Raw genomic sequence first — 17560 nt, 5'->3', positions numbered from 1 at the left:
TCCTCTCAATCGGACGCTTCATTAGGTCTAAATTCACATACTGATAGAGTGATATATATATCCCCTTAGAGGAAGTGATGTCACAGCCAGTATACAAATTAACATAATACATTAAACAGTCTAAAAAAGCCTGTTGGGGCATAATAAAATCAATATTACATAATATCAACTATTCTTAAGGAACCCAAAGATAATTTTTAAAAAAAGAAATTGTATATAATAAGAACTCACTAGATCGCTGTGGTGGAACACAATTGACTGGAAGTGGTCATACTGAGCAGATCACATGATCAGATCACGTGATTAAGGAAATGGTCATGTGATCGGGGGATGTGTGATCAGGTGTAATACATTGCAACTGTCCTACGGAGGAGCGAACACAGGATCGTGGATTGTAAGTATATAAATACTGGGAAAAGATTAATGTGCGGAAGGGATCACATAATGGTTTCAGATACTTCATTGAGTCCGTTTGGGCTCAAGGTTTGCATTTTATAGATCCAGTAGATTTCTCTACGGCAGAGGGTCTGATATCTATTATTATCACTTTGGGGAATATGATCAATTGGCATAATGGTAAACAGAGTCTCATCTTTTTGGTGTTTAAAGAGGAAGTGTTTAGAGAGCCCATGTTTAAGGAACCCTTTCCTGATATTGAGCCTATGGCCGGTGACCCTATCATGCAATTCCTGAGTTGTCCTCCCTATATATTGCAACCCACAAGGACACTCAATTAAATAGATGACATAGCTGGACTTGCATGTCATGGATGTTTTAACTGGAAACACTTGCGATGTAACATTAGATTTAAAGTGTGTGCTATTATCTTTAATAGTTAAACAGCATAAGCATAGTTTGTGGGAGCATTTTCTGACCATAGGACTACTATCAATGCTGGTACTTGTTTGTGTCCCACTTGTTGTTTTATGTTGTTTTATTAAGCTGGGTGCTAAAATATTTTTTAAAGTGGATGCACGTCTGTAGGTGACCTTTGGTTTGGCAGGCAGTACTTTACTTAGAACCTGATCTTTTTGCAGAATGTACCAATGTTTGTTAAGTATATTAGTTATTTCCCTAAATTTGTCATTGTAACGGGTGACAAAATTCAAGGAGTGATCTACCGTCAGAATGGGATTTTGTTCAGTTTGTGGTGGATATTTTGTGGTCAAACAGTCTTGTTGGGTGAGAGAGACTTTTTTGATAGGCCTGTTTAAGAATCCACATGGGATATCCCTTTTCCAGAAAACGCTCTTTTAGAATAATGGATTGTTGCTTAAATACAAGAGGGTCAGTGCAATTTTTTCTGACCCTCTTGTATTGGCTGTATGGTATGTTATTTTTCCATTTTCTATAATGTAAGCTATTATAATTTAAATAGCTGTTTGTGTCAACCTTCTTGAAGAAGGTAGACGTATAGATAGAATGATTACTGATGTATAGGGTCAGGTCAAGAAATGTGATGTAATCTGTTTGATGCTCGGCAGAAAAAGAGATTCCCCATTCGTTTTCACAGAGGTATTTGGAAAAGGCAATGGCGTCATTTGCTGATCCCGTCCAGATTAAGATCAAGTCATCAATATATCGTCGGTAAAAATGAATATACTGTTTAAAAGGGTGGTCAGATAATATATACTTAGTTTCGAAGGCCCCCATAAATAAATTCGCATAGGCAGGGGCTAATTTTGTGCCCATGGCCGTTCCACATTTTTGGTGAAACACAGAGGTGTTATATGCGAAAAAGTTGTTCTCTAGGACTAGAATGAGTAGTTGAAGAAGGAAAGACCTAAAGTTAGCTGTAAGGGATGTGTCTGCATTAAGATACGATTCTACACATTTAATTCCGATTTTATGTTGTATGTTAGAATAGAGGGCTGTAATGTCTAACGTAAGGAAGGAAAATACAGCCGGTAGCTCTAGACTGTGTAATTCACTAATAAGCTGGTTGGAATCTTTTAGGTAACTGGGGAGTTTTACAACGTATGGTTGGAGGTGTAGATCCACGTAATGGGAAATGTTACTAGTTGCTGATCCCGTGCTAGCAATAATGGGACGTCCGGGTGGGGTTTCGCAATCTTTGTGGATCTTAGGGAGAAAGTAAAAGTGTGACATTGAGGGAAAAGGGATAAAAAGAAATCTATACTCATCTTTCGTAATGATATTTGATGAAACTGCAATATCTAATATAGTTTTAATCTTCTTTTTTAGAGGGGGGATAGGGTCGACAAAGATCTCACCGTAATAATTAGAGTCAGATAGGATATGTCTAGATTCTTGTTCGTAGTAAGTATGGGTTAAAATAACCAGTCCTCCACCTTTATCGGCGGGGCGAAACACAATATCTTTGTTAGCTGCAAGTTTTTTAAGGGCCAACATTTCCCCTTTAGTCAGATTTTTGTTTCTATTTTTATTTATATTTTGTGCTGTCATGGACGGAGCAACCGTTGTGTTCTTGTTATTCGTAAGGGATTTAAAATCATCTTGTACCATATCCTGAAAAACTTTAATAAAATGGCCCTGATTATGTAAAGGGTAGAATTTAGATTTATTTTTTATAGTGGAGGTGGGGATGGGAGTGGCCTCAGATGACATGGGGTCATGGATAGAGGTATCAGGTGATCCAGATAGGGGTTTGTTAGTAGGGAACTCTTGCTGTTCCGCTGCTAAATTTTTTTGCTTATCAGATAAAGTAAAATGACGTTTAATAGTCAGCTTTCTAATAAATGTGTTAATGTCGAGAAATAGTTCAAAATCATTTGGGGCCTGATTAGGGCAAAATGATAGCCCTTTTGATAGAAGCGATATGTCATCAGGAGTCAAAGTAAGATCTGTTAGATTAAAGATCTTTACTGTGCTCCCCGATGGGAGAGATGATTTATTATTTACTTTATTTCGTCCTCCTCTTGATCCCCGTTTGGTTTTTTTCTTTTGCTGATGGAGGGGCTGAAAAAAAGATTTTATATTCCTGGTCTTTGAAGGCTTAGAGGGCAATACATGGTTAGTGTTTTGCGCATCTCTGCCGGTGGAAACTGGAAGTGGGGCACTCGGAGGGCTGGGATCTGCAGGGGCAGGGTGATGTGTACAAGAATGAATGCTGATATTCAGCAAATCCTCCTGTGTGCTGGTAAGTGGCGGGCTGTGGGGAGGGGGGGGCCTTTTGATCAGGGTTCCTAGCGTGTCCAGGCTCTCCCTGATTTTTATCGGCGTATTCGATGGAGATTTCGGGTCAGACAGACTGTGAATGTCTTGTCGGAGCTGGCGGACCGTATCGGTAAAGAGTAGATCTCTTTGTTTTCTGGTTACAACAGTCGGGTCCTGAGGTGCATTATGGTGAAGAATAGAGAGAGCGCAGTGTCCTTTAGGCCAATGGAGTGAAGCATCCTAAGGAGGAGCTGGTGGTCCACAGTATCGAACGCTGCCGATAGATCCAGAAGAATAAGGAGAGAATAGTCACCTTTGGATTTTGCAGTGACGAGATCATTGGAGACTTTAGAAAGAGCAGTTTGTTTGAAAACAATTATGAAAATCTAAATTTTCTGATTTTCAAACAGATAGTAACTGATTTTGGTTGTAAGACTAACTAACATTTACCATATCTCTGTGTTGGCATCATTTTTAGGAGGCTTACCAAACAGACACCAGTTTTTCATATTGCAAGGAAAATTCTGAGTCAATAATTTTGGGAACCATTTAATTTCTATATGGGTTTTAATCCCTTAATGCAGTGATGGAGACTGGGTGCCCAAGTAACAACCAAAACCTAATTATTTAAAATCAAGTGCTAATATGACAATAATTTAAACAGTAAATTATTGCTCCCTGCAACATTCAATCGTATAGACCTACAGTTGAAAACAGGAGAGCAAATTCAGACATCATTTTAGCTTCTTGCCAAGGTCTCTTTGTACAGGAAGAGTCATGGGGCCAGCAAGGCGACCTCAAAAGATAATCTGGCCCTGTTCACACCTTCTTACTCTTCTTGCAGTTCCAATCAGTGAAGGATGTGTCACCTTAAAAAAAGTGCTGAGAGCAGCATCTCAAGTTGTCTAGAACTGCAGGAAGATTCAAGTCCTGTCAGATGAACTTTGTCTTGGGGTGACAGCCTAGGTGCCCATAGAAAGGTCTCTAAGTGCCACCTCTGGCACTCGTGCTATAGGTTCGCCATCACTGCCTTAACCCCTTAACGACCTGGCCCTTTTTTGTTTTTTCACTTCCATTTTCACTCGCCACCTTCAAAAATCTATAACTTTTTTATATTTCCACATAAAGAGCTGTGTGATGGCTTATTTTCTGTGTAACAAATTGCACTTCACTGTGACGGTATTTAATATTCCATGCCATGTACTGGGAAAAAAATTCCAAATGCAGTGAAAATGGTGAAAAAACACATTTGCGACGTTTTCTTGTGGGCTTGGATTTTACGGATTTCACTGTGCGCCACAAATTACATGTCTATTTTATACTTTGGGTCGGTACGATTACGGGGATACCAAATTTGTATAGGTTTTATAATGTTTCCATACATTTACAAAAATTAAAACCTCCTGTACAAAATTTTTTGGGGGGATTTTGTCATCTTCTGGCGCCATTAACTTTTTCATACTTTGGTATACGGAGCTGTGAGTGGTGTCATTTTTTGCGACTTTAGATGACGTTTTCATTATTATAATTTTTAGGACTGTACGGCCTTTTGATTACTTTTTATAAATTTTTTTATATTTTTCAAAATGGCAAAAAAGTGCCATTTTAGACTTTAGGCGCTATTTTCCGTTGCGGGGTTAAGCGCAGTGAAAAAACTTTATTATATTTTGATAGATCGGGCATTTTCGGACGCGGCGATACCTAATGTGTTTATGATTTTTACTGTTTATTAATATTTATTTGAGTTCTAGGGAAAGGGGGTGATTTGAATTTTTAGGTTCTTTTTATTATAATTTTTTTTTTCTAACTTTTTTTTATTTTCATTTTTACTATTTTTCAGACCCCCTAGGGTACTAAAGTCCCGAGGGTACCCTAGGTTGTCTGATCGATCCTATCATATACTGCCATACTGCAGTTAGCACTTTATAATGAATGGGTTAAAACTAGAGATGAGCGAGTATACTCGAGCTTGATGCTCGTTCGAGTATTAGCGTACTCGAAGCGGCTCGTTGCTCGGACGAGTATCTCGCCTGCTCGAGATCGAGCATTTAGTTAAGGAAACACAGTGAAGAACAGTGAAGAATACAAGGAAAACAGTGAACACAGGATCATTTAAGTGAAGAACACAGTGCTATCTGCTAACCCGAAGACACGCGTGCCGAACGGTGTTCTTCACAATAGTATGTGAAGAACAATATGTGTGAAGAACACATTGCAGATGTGTTCTTTCAATTTGTTCTTTCTGTGAAAACATCTGCAAACATCTGCAATGTGTTCTTCAGTGTTCTTTCAATGTGTTCTTTCAGTGAAAAATGCTCGAGTCTCCCATTGACTTCAATGGGATTCGTTATTTGATACGAGCATCGGGAAAAGTTCGACTCGAGTAACGAGCACTTGAGCATTTTAGTGCTCGCTCATCTCTAGTTAAAACGAGACAGCTTCGGGCCTTCGTGAGACCCGAAGCTGTCATGGCAAGATGGCGGTGCCCATGCTAGCACCGATCGCGGGTGTTACCGGTAAGCCTTTGCTGCAATATGCAGCAAACACTTACCGGCTATGGAGAGGGCTCGTTCCGCGAGCCCTCTCCATGCACCGGGACCCGGCGCGCGTCAGGATGGGGTTAATAGAAATCTTTCACTGAATTTTACCTAATAAAACAACTAGCCCCCACATGTAGGGTTTAAAATGTCCTTTCTAATACGCTCTTTTATGTGAAATCCTAATTCCTATTAAATTAAAACTCCTTCAAAGTCATATGAAAATAAGCAGTGAAGAGTCATATCTACTTGAGATGAGTAAATTGTAGAGGCTCTGGGAAGAAATGGTCTATTCAAACGTCCCTATCTTTGTTTCTATAGACCTAGAAACACACTTGTGTTATATTAAAGATAAAAATCACATCTTTCAGATCACATCGTGATTGTGGTTCTGCAAGCTACAAATCTGGAGATAGTGGCAGTTAAAAAAAGGGCAGAATTACATTTTTATCTGCAGCTCACATTTACAAATATGGGGGTCATTTATCATTAGGCATCTCTGTGGGACAGTTCTATGTCTGTCTTTAGAGCTCTACTCCCCATCAGATTCATTAAAGTGGACCTTCAATAAATGTCCTTATCCACTACTTGCTGTCTGTGATTTATTTTTTTCAAAAAGTCCCCAAAAAAGTAGCAAAATTCATAAAAGTTCCAGCACATATGCCAACACGGGGCTGGAGAAACTTGAACATGAATCTGGCTTTGCACAGAATTGCACTAGCAGTAGTTCTATGTTTACACCAGTATAGTGAAGTGGTGGAAAAGTCCCAAAAAAAACTCAATGCAACTTTTTTAAAAATACTTTTTAACCCCTTCATGACCAATGGTCATTGGTGCCTGAATGTCCATGTAAATTTTTGACATTCTGCTATGTGCTTCTTTAACCCCTTAGTGACCACCCATATGGGTTTCTACATCTGTCACTTAGGGTCCTAAGGTGTGCACGGACCCAACGTGCAGGGAAAAGCAGTGCCCCGGCTGTCTTATGACAGACAGGACCCTGTTCTAACAGTCCAGATCAGAATGGATGCTGTTAACCCCGAATAAATGCTCCCTCCCTCTCCTGCCAGCACCTCGCAATGCTTAACTGGGAAGCCGGGGACCTAATAAAGGTTCCCCAGTCTGCCATCGGCAAATGCCTGCTCGGTCCAGCCAGAGCCATAGGTTGACACTTCTAATGCACTGAAATACATGGTTATTTTTGGGGGACAAATATGGCTGAAAAAGTTTGCATGTATCAGGATAGATTTAGAGAGCCCTAGTGGTACCAAAACAGAGAACCCCAACAAGTGCACCCCATGGAAAATGTATCAAAGTGTAATATGTGTATTTGCATGTAAAGGTGTTTGATTCAATTAGGCCCAAAAAGGAAAAAGGTGCACATTTTCCCCAAAAAGTCAAATTTACCCTTAATTTCTAACCACAAGGGATACAAAAAATCTAACAACCCTCAAAAATATGAAAAACTATTTATCCCAACTGTAGAAGTACCCCATGTAGAAGTGCATATAAAATGTTGTATGCATTTGGAGAGCCCTAGTGGTATAAAACAGATGAGAGGAGTGACCCTAATCTTTGAACGCACACCCATTGGAGAATTTAGCAAGGTGTAATGTGTGATGTAGTATAATACAACTGGTGTAGTGAGCATTTTGAACATATAGGTGGAAGCCATGTTTCCTGACATGAGAAAACCTAGCATGTGATCCTAAACACTACCAGAAAATACAATGGGGTTCCGCAATGCTAAAGCATCATGTGTATTTCAGGCAGAACTTGGAGAATTACAAAGGATGTGCTAACAAATCCAGAGGCTTGGAGGGAAAATAGAAAACCTAAAAAAAAAATAAAACCAACAAGTGACCTAACAGTTGTTACAATAATTCCTTTTACCAAAATAATTTCACAACAAAGGTTGGACGTAAATTGGGAATGTGCTGCGTATAAGGTGGTGGAATATACCAGGGGACCGACTAAAATTTTGTCACTGGTGTTCTCGCAGGTCTCGTAGTAGTAAATAGGGGCACATGTATCTTTATTTCTGCTAGTTAAATTATCAATAGCGCACTCTGCTCAGCTGGCTACACCCCCCTTCACGCCCCACTGGCGTGAAAGTGGAGGCTTTGGGTAAATGATTGCAAGTGCTAGCAATAGGCTAGCATTTGCGATTATTTCAGGGCTTCTACGCCACTGACGTGGCACAGAGGTCCTAATGAATATGTCCCATTAAGTCCATGTCACATATGCAGACCCCTTGATATACCAGAACAGTAATAACAACAGTGACCTTTTGGAAACGATACCCATCAAGAAATCGTCTGTAAAAAAGATATATTTACAATAAACATTGCTTTTGCCCCATAATTTTTATTTGGGGTTGAAGAGGTTAGTGCACAACATGTTGTGGTCAAAAACTGTTGTTGGGCAAACGGCAAAGAGCACTACTTTTTTGGGGGCAGATGTTGCGGTTTTGAAGTGCCATGTCAGATTGAACCAATTTTAGAAACTATGAATGAAATTAAGTGTAAACAGAGTATTTTGACCCCACACTGGCGCTATGAAAAGTCATCTCTCTACTTGAAAAAGGCTTAGGACAACTAAAATGTTGCATATGAGAAAATAAATACTTCAATTTTTTCACACCTTCCTTTTTCATATTTTATCCTTTTCCTGGGACAAGTTATAAGGACAGCACCCTATCTGATATATGGATTGTGCTACTGTTTGCCCTTTATTTCTCTGTTTAAAAATGGTGTAATAGTCAGTATAGTAAATTACTGGCATATAAATAGTAATCGCATTGATGTCACTTATCCCTATATGCCACAGCGCTCTGTTGCTCTCCGGTTGTGTCTCTATTTTCTAGCTGCATTATACCAGTTTATCTCTCTATGCACCGGTTTATCTCTCTATGCACCTGGTTTATCTCTCTATGCACCTGGTTTATCTCTCTATGCACCTGGTTTATCTCTCTATGCACCTGGTTTATCTCTCTATGCACCTGGTTTATCTCTCTATGCACCGGTTTATCTCTCTATGCACCGGTTTATCTCTCTATGCACCTGGTTTATCTCTCTATGCACCTGGTTTATCTCTCTATGCACCCGGTTTATCTCTCTATGCACCGGTTTATCTCTCTATGCACCTGGTTTATCTCTCTATGCACCTGGTTTATCTCTCTATGCACCGGTTTATCTCTCTATGCACCCGGTTTATCTCTCTATGCACCTGGTTTATCTCTCTATGCCCTAGTGATCTGTTGCATCACACTTATCGCTCTATGTCCCAGTAGGGTTGCATGATGTATCGAAACCTGCAATGTGGTTCAATACTGGGATTCTGTCATTTTCAGTACTGAATGACTTCTGCTGTTGTACAGCCTCCCAGTAGCTATCGTCAGGGAAATCCTGGAAAGGAATCCTATGAATAGATGTGTCGGGTTAGCCGCAGAGCAGGAACCAAGTCATCAATACCTTCATCTGTCCATGCAGAGGTCGCATTAATGCCTCACCACGCGTGATAGACGCATGATGTGGCGCCATTACCCCCCTAAATAATTGCCATGCGTAAAGATATGCTTGCCAATTATTCCCTGTACTCCTCGTCCTGTTATGTGATCCCGGCGGGACCTGAGAGCAGTGCTGGGTGAGTGTGAGCCGCGACCGGCGGTACACTGTACTCTATGTGTATGTGCTGTGCGGTGAGTGTGGGTTTTTTTTGTATAAATAGGGTCTATTAACATTATATACGACTATGAGTTATAGATTATTTAATTATATGTATTACCAAAATTTTCATACTCCTCCTCGGCAAAAAATACTCCTCAAAAATAGTAAGAGGAGTATTTTTACCCTTCGGGAAAAATGTTAGTGCGACCTCTGTGTCCATGTATGGTGTCTCTACATTTCCCAAGGCTTCCCCAGACACAAGGGGGCACATTTACTAAGATCCGTGCGCCAGTTTTCTGCCGAACTTTGCATGTTCTTTCTTTTTTTTTTTTAATCAAATTTTTTTATTGATTTTCAACTGTTTTACAGATATAGAAACAATCTGCCAATCCCGCCCCCCCCCCTCTCCGTAGACAAACTCCCTTCCCCCTACCCTTTTGATGTTACATGGGTATACTATGAATGAGTTATTATAGAAATGTTCACAATATACAGAGTTTTAATATGTAATTATAGGTATCACATAAAGTTGGAAAAAGGGTTATGTCTTAAATGTGCTTATGGGAGTCCTGGAGAGTCCAGCCAGTTACATGTTTTTTCTAGTGTACACTGCTTGCACAGGTATTCAAGAAGTGTCTGCACCAAAAACGTGTCGCACCAGGCCAGATTAAGTGTCCCCTCCCACCGCAACTGACCACACTCTGCCCTCACATATATCATATATACCCCTCACACCACAACTGATCACACTGTGCCCCCACATATATCATATATACCCCTCACACTACAACTGATCACACTGTGCCCCCACATATATCATATATTTCCCTCACACCACAACTGACCACACTGTGCCCCCACATATATCATATATACCCCTCACACCACAACTGATCACACTGTGCCCCCATATATATCATATATACCCCTCACACCACAACTGATCACACTGTGCCCCCATATATATCATATATACCCCTCACACCACAACTGACCACACTGTACCCCCAAATATATCATATATACACCTCACACCACAACTGACCACACTGTACCCCGAAATATATCATATATACCCCTCACACCACAACTGATCACACTGGACCCCCAAATATATCATATATACCCCTCACACTACAACTGACCACACTGTACCCCCAAATATATCATATATACCCCTCAGACCACAACTGACTACACTGTGCCCCCACATATATTCCCCTCACACCACAACTGACCACACTGTGCCCCCACATATGTCATATATACCACTCACACCACAACTGACCACACTGTGCCCCCACATATATCATATCTATTCCTCTAATCACAACTGACCACACTGTTCCTCCCCACATATATACTCTTCACACCACAACTGACCACACTGTGCACCCATTATGCATTATGCAGGGTCCCCTCATAGTACTTCAATAGGTAGGTCTCCCCCTTATTATTTAATTAGGCAGAGCTCTTCTTTAATAAATCATTAGGTAGGCCCTCCCCTTAGGAATTTATTAGGCTTGAGGGTTAATACACACACACAGTGATGTCACAGCACAGGGGGTCAATACACACATACTGATGTCACAGCACAGGGGGTTGATAATACACAAACACGTTGATGTCACAGCACAGGGGGTTAATAATACACATACACAGCGATGTCACAGCACAGGAGGTTAATAAACGCATGCATTGATGTCACAGCACAGGCAGTTAATACACACACACGTTGATGTCACAGCACAGGAGGTTAATACGCACAGTGATTTCACAGCACAGGGGGTAAATACACACACAGTAATGTCACAGCACAGGGGGTTAATACACGCACGTGTTATGGCACAGCACAAGCGGTTAATACACACACACGTTGATGTCACAGCACAGGGGGTTAATACACACAGTGATGTCACAGCACAGGGGGTCAATACACACACAGTGATGTCACGGCACAGGGGGTTAATACACACCCAAAGTGATGTCACAGCACCAATGTTATCAATAATGTTATCAATAAGAAAATGCTGAAAACCTTTACAATAACTGAAGGCAATAACCCCACACCACAATGATGGCTCACTATGGACACTATGAATATAACAGTACATGTATAGTACATGCTGAGAGCTGTCTAACAATAGAAGGCTAGTTAGTGAGTACAATACTGATCTGAGGCATAACCTGCATCTAGTACCTCACAGGTGACGTGTCTTCATCTTCAGGGCTGAAGAATTTTCCACCAGATGTCTTCAGCATCTTGCAGCACATGCCCCACACTGTGCACCTAAAAATACCACAGTTATTCATAATATAATGCCACCTGAATAACAGAAATATGTCGCCCCGCTCCCCCCCCCAATATCCCCTATAATAAAACCACTCTGGCCCTTAAAGATATCAAAGAATACATTGCAACCCCGCAATCTATTACTATACTACAGCATTTGAATAAATAATACTGAACCCCTAATTATATACTGCAACCCCAATTAATTACACAATATATGGTTCCCCCATGACCCTCTTTAATAAATTAATTTACCTTTCTATTCCCCTATCTAATATACTGTGGTGCCCCATGAATTTTACATGCTGGCCCCCTCCATGACTTATCTAATATACTGCCCCAAACCCCTCAACTGTAAATTATTTTATATAGTTCCCCCCAGGGGCGCACCTGCCATGAGGCGAGTTGAGAATCTCGCCGCAGGCGGCGCGCCACCTGCTGGATGAGGGGGCGGCTTTGTGTGCCCGCCAGTCTATACTGCCACCCAACAGTCTGCCTATGGTGTCGGTGGAACCCCCACCCGTGATGCCCAGGCTGACACCCCCCCTTCATGCTGGCTGGCACATGCTCTTTCCCGCCAGCCTGCACATCCTTTTACCCGCTGCCCGCCACATCTTCCTGAGCAGCTGTCTGCTCCGCTCCCTCTGTCCCTTTCATCTCCGCTCCGCTCTCCCCCTCCTCCGCTCTCCTCCACTCCGCACCGCTCCCTCTGTCCCGTTCATCTCCGCTCCGCTCTCCCCCTCTCCTCCACTTCCCTCTGCTCGATCAGTCCCATTCATCTCTCCCCCTTCCTCCGCTATGCTCCGCTCCCCCCTTCCTCCGCTATGCTCCGCTCCCCCCTTCCTCCGCTCCCCCCTTCCTCCGCTATGCTCCGCTCCGCCCCCCCTCTCCTCCACTCCGCTCCCCCTCTCCTCTCCTCCACTCCGCTCCCCTCCCCCCTGCTCCGCTCAGCTCCCCCCTCCACTCCTGGAGAACCTTCCTGGAGAATAAAAGAAAATAAAGTAAGTTTATCTGTGTCTATGTATGTGATGTGTGTATGTAATGTATATAAATATGTGTATATGTATGTGTACATGTATGTGATGTGTGTATGTAATGTGTATATGTATGTGTTTATATGTGTATATATGTATTCCGTATGCATTTTATACTACATGGCCATATTCCCTATGCATTTTATACTACATGGCTGTACGCTGTATGCGTTTTATTATACATGGTGGTACACTACATGTATTTTGTACTACATGTCGATATGCTGTATGTATGTTATACTAAATGGCGATATGCTGTATGTTATTTATACTACATGGCGGTACTCTGTATGCATTTTATACTACATGGCGATATTCTGTATGCATTTTATACTACATGGCGATATTCTGTATGCATGTTATACTACATGGGGGGGCCGCTGTATGCATTTTATACTACATGGCCATATTCTGTATGCATTTTATACTACATGGCGGTACGCTGTATGCATTTTATACTACATGGCGGTACGCTGTATGCATTTTGCATTGCTGTATTTTCACACCAAACCAATATGATGGATCTGGTCCTGACACTCCCTGAAATATTACATATATGTTCGGGAGGGAGGAGGGGGGGGGGCGTCTTTCTATGGCTCGCCTCAGGCAGCAGACAGCCTTGGTACACCCCTGGTTCCCCCCATTAATTATTTAATATACTGGGCCCCCCAATGGATTTTGTATACACATTTAGGCCTTGTGCTTTAGGGCTCAGTTTTTACAGCTTTCACGGTGCACTCAAAATAACATTTTACTCTTTGGTTCAGTAAGATCACAGGGGGACTAAATTTATACAAGTGTTTTAATACATTTTTCAAAATTGAAAACCTCATTACGAAAAGAAAATTGTTTTGCCATCTTCTGATGCTAATAACTTTTTCATACTTTGGTGTACAGAGTTGTGTGAGGTGTCATTTTTTGTTGGACGAGCTGACGGGGTTGTCTTCCAGTCACATCGCTCCACCTGCAGTAATGGAGCACCATACACTGATGGACAGGAGCTTCCTGTCCGGACGGAGGCCCCTGCCCAATTGCTAGTTGCCGAGCAGGAGCCTGATTATTGGCGCTTTCTGAGTGCCAAACCCAGGGGCCCCTGCGCAATCATCTGGATTGCAGGATCTGGCGCTGGTTCTCCAAGAGCGCCAATGATGATGCGCCTCTGCCTGTTTGTGATCATCATCTGCAACAAAACACTGAAATTGTTGCTGCTTGATTTTCCAACTATATGAAACTACTTGGTGACCAAAATATTACTCCATATGTATATCCTCAACATGAAGGGCCCCTGAGCCCACATCACTACTGTGACCACTACAGCCTGGACATAGGGGGAATAAATAGAATTTTAAAAAAACAGAGTTACCAACACGGAATACACAGACAGCAGAAGGGGGCGCCACTACTTCATGCCATATAACAGTGATGGCAAACCTTTTAGAGGCCGAGTGCCCAAACCACAACAAAGACCCACTTATTTATCGCAGAGTGCCAGCACAGAAATTTAATTTGTGATTTATACTCCCTTCTCATTGATACCAGCACCCTGAGGACACCAATAAAGCAGAAAATAGTCCCAGGTAGAACTGTCACTTTAAAATAGCTCTGTGCACAGCAAGTCCTGGGCTGTCTGGGACTTCAGGAAGATACCTGGAGTCATCTCTGGTGATGGCCTGAGTGCCCACAGAAAGGGCTCCGAGTGCCACCTCTGGCACCAGTGCCATAGGTTCGCCATCACTGCCATATAAATACACGCGCTCCTCAGCACAGCCCGCCATAATCAGCAGGAAGAGTGCGGCGGTAAGTGCTTCATGTCATAGAAGGGGCGTTAATGACGTTATAGGCCGTGTGTGACCCGGGGTGTCAATGTCTCCCTCTACTACAGGGAACCTGTCAATATGAGAACCAAGGCACAACCTGCTTCACGGAAGCAACCCAGCTCCTCCGGGGCGAGGCGAGCGCAGGCCGGTAGTGCGAGAGGACGAGATGAGAGTCCCCCGGATCAGCCTGCATCTCCAGGGCGACCAAGAGCTACACCCGGCCCCTCTAGGGTGAGGCCAGACCAGGCGGGCTCCCGGGCAGGACGAGATGAGAGTCCCCCGGATCAGCCTGCATCTCCAGGGCGACCAAGAGCTACACCCGGCCCCTCTAGGGCGAGGCCAGATCAGGCGGGCTCCCGGGCAGGACGAGATGAGAGTCCCCCGGATCAGCCTGCAGCTCCCGGCTCCTCTCGGGCGAGGTCACAGCAGGCGGGTGCGACACAGGGCGGGAGAAAACGTCGCTACCGTCCGGGGCAGCGAGCCCTTATGGAGATACGGAAGTACCAGTCGTCCACAGATCTGCTCCTCAGCAAAGCCCCGTTCGGCCGAGTGGTGAGGGAGCTCTGTATGAAATATACCCGAGGAGTGCCCTTGTCGTGGCAGAGCTTAGCCATAAGGGCTCTGCAGGAGGCGGCAGAGGCTTTCCTAGTGCGGCTCCTGGAAGACTCCTACACGTGCAGTCTACATGCCAAGAGGGTCACCCTGCAGCGCAGTGACATCCAGCTGGCCCGCAGGATCAGGGGCATCCAAGGTGGACTGGGCTGATCGAGGAAGACTGAAGCCTCTAGTTGTGTGTTATTACCCCCCATCTTGGGGTTTTGGAAAGTTTTAAAGTTTTCTGTGTTTGCAAGTTTTAGGAAATCATGTGTGTAGTGTCATACATTGCCCACATAGTGCTAATATGGATCATATACCTCCATATAGTGTCTGTACAAGGTTATGTGCCTCATCACTGACAAAGAGGAGATTCTAGCAGTTCCCATTGTCTTGTAATAGTCCAGGAGAATAGGGGGCCGCCCAATCCCTGTACATGCAGGTCACCCTCCATCTACTTGTAAGAAAATAGTGATCCTTAGTCATCTATACTTAGGTCACCCACAGAAGTAAATAGAGAAACTCCTTCAAGGAAATTCCTCTAAAATCATGCAGGTCTCTCTGCCAAACCAAAAAGGTTTGCAATCTCCATCCACCACCAGTTTAATGTTCTCACCTCCACAACTATGCGCTTCAGATTCCTATTAGATGGTAAAAGTGGTGACAGTCCCAGCAAATGGCCACTAAAGCCCTGTGCATTGGAGCTTGGGCTGGAACAGTTGTCTTGGTTAAAATTATACAAAGTTTACATGGAAAAATTGTATTGTTGGATTAAACGTTTAGTGATTAGTTATGCGTCCCTTATATTCATGTGCACTTAGTTTAGAGGTTACGCCTGGAACATGAAGACAATGACTTGTCATGCAACAGGGTCATTCAGGTAGAATTGCCTTAGTTGCAATTGTGACACAGGCCTCACCCACCAGCTGGGAGCCGATAGAAAGTAACAGTGCTGTGTGTTGTGTGTGCATGAGGTCCACTGCTAAAGGCACAGTACATTAAAAATAACTGAACCCAACATTCTTTTTAACTAGTATAGGTTCCACTGCATTCTGCCGACCACCAGGGGTTTGGAAAGTGAAACATCCTTGATGACATTTTTATCCCCTATCATTTAAAAAAGACATTCATAATTAAAAAACACATTTAAAGGAAACTTGTCACCAGCAACTGGCCTAATAAACCACCAACAGTATATTGTCAAACAGCTTAACACCTTCTAGTTTTTGTTCCTTTCAATGTCTAGAGCAGTGATGGCTAACCTATGGCACTGGTGCCAGAGGTGACACTCGGAGCCCTTTCTGTGGGCACTCAGGCCATCACCAGAGATGACTCCAGGTATCTTCCTGCAGTCCCAGACAGCCCAGGACTTGCTGTGCACAGAGGTATTTTAAAGTGACAGGACTACCTGGGACTATTTTCTGCTTTATTGGTGTACTCAGGAGCTGGTATCAATGAAAACTGTGACAGAGAAGGGAGTATAAATCACAAATTACATTTCTGTGTTGGCACTTTGCGATAAATAAGTGGGTCTTTGTTGTAGTTTGGGCACTCGGCCTCTAAAAGGTTCGCCATCACTGGTCTAGAGTGATGGCAATGTCCAGAAAATCAACTTTGAAGTGAGATGTTCATTTTTTGTATAAAGTTAAGGAGGCGGAGAGTTTAACACTGAAGTCAAGGTGGGAAGTGCTGAAAGTTTGCTTGACTGCAGTGTTAAAATCTCCACCTCCTTGACTATACCATCTCACTTCAAAGTTGATTTTCTGGATGATACCACCACACTGGGCCATGAAACAAACATGATCTGGAAGCTGTTAAGCTGCTTAGCAACCTGCTGGTAGTGGTTTATTAGGCCAATTTCTTCCGACAGGTCATCTTTAATCTGATTGTCCTTTAGGAGGTCACTACCTTACTAAAGTGCTAAGACATCAGTATAAATTTATTTTGCCATCTGCAACATAATATACCTAACACTTCAGATGCATCTTTTCATTTGTGTTTACCATGTATTCTCATTTAAGCAATTTATATCTTCACGTTTCCGAAACTAGAGTAAAAGCAGTAAGACTTAACCCCTCAATGACACAACCCTTTTCCATTTTGATTTTTACTAACTGCAGTGCAAAAGCCATAACTTATTTTATTTTTCCACTTACGGAACCATATGGTTGCTTGTTAACTGCAGGAAAAATTGTGCTTCCTAGTGGCCCCATTAAATAATATTTTGTGTAGTGTACTGGAAGCTGGAATAATGTCCAAATATTATATACTGACAAACGCCGTGGCACAATTTTACAGACATCAATTTGCCGATTATTTCATGCTTCTGACACTGGCTCAGAAACAGACGGTACCAGAAGCAGCAAGGGTCAGCTGTATGTTACAGAACACACTAACCTATTGGTCACTAAAATATAACCTTTATTTTTACTCAATGTTTTTAAAATTAACAGACAGAGGATGACAATATTCTTTTACG

At 42.6% G+C, this 17560-nt stretch overlaps 1 protein-coding gene across 1 annotated transcript; it reads left to right on the top strand.

Annotated features, from left to right (window-relative positions):
* The first annotated feature begins 14410 nt into the window (after positions 1 to 14410).
* LOC140120495 (uncharacterized) lies at positions 14411 to 15677 on the top strand. The gene is made up of 2 exons (XM_072139517.1): positions 14411 to 14467; positions 14553 to 15677. The coding sequence occupies exon 2, from the start codon at positions 14566 to 14568 to the stop codon at positions 15250 to 15252; it is 687 nt and encodes a 228-aa protein (XP_071995618.1). The 5' UTR covers positions 14411 to 14467; positions 14553 to 14565; the 3' UTR covers positions 15253 to 15677.
* The last annotated feature ends 1883 nt before the right edge of the window (positions 15678 to 17560 follow it).

Source organism: Engystomops pustulosus, chromosome 3, assembly GCF_040894005.1.
Source record: "Engystomops pustulosus chromosome 3, aEngPut4.maternal, whole genome shotgun sequence".
NCBI lineage: Eukaryota > Metazoa > Chordata > Amphibia > Anura > Leptodactylidae > Engystomops > Engystomops pustulosus.
The sequence above is the reverse complement of the archived record's forward strand: the minus strand, read 5'-3'. Positions and strand labels throughout refer to the sequence as shown.

What these genes read in the sequence shown, in the direction of transcription:
- LOC140120495 (XM_072139517.1), top strand. Translation starts at nt 14,566, where the DNA reads ATGAGAACCAAGGCACAACCTGCTTCACGGAAGCAACCCAGCTCCTCC.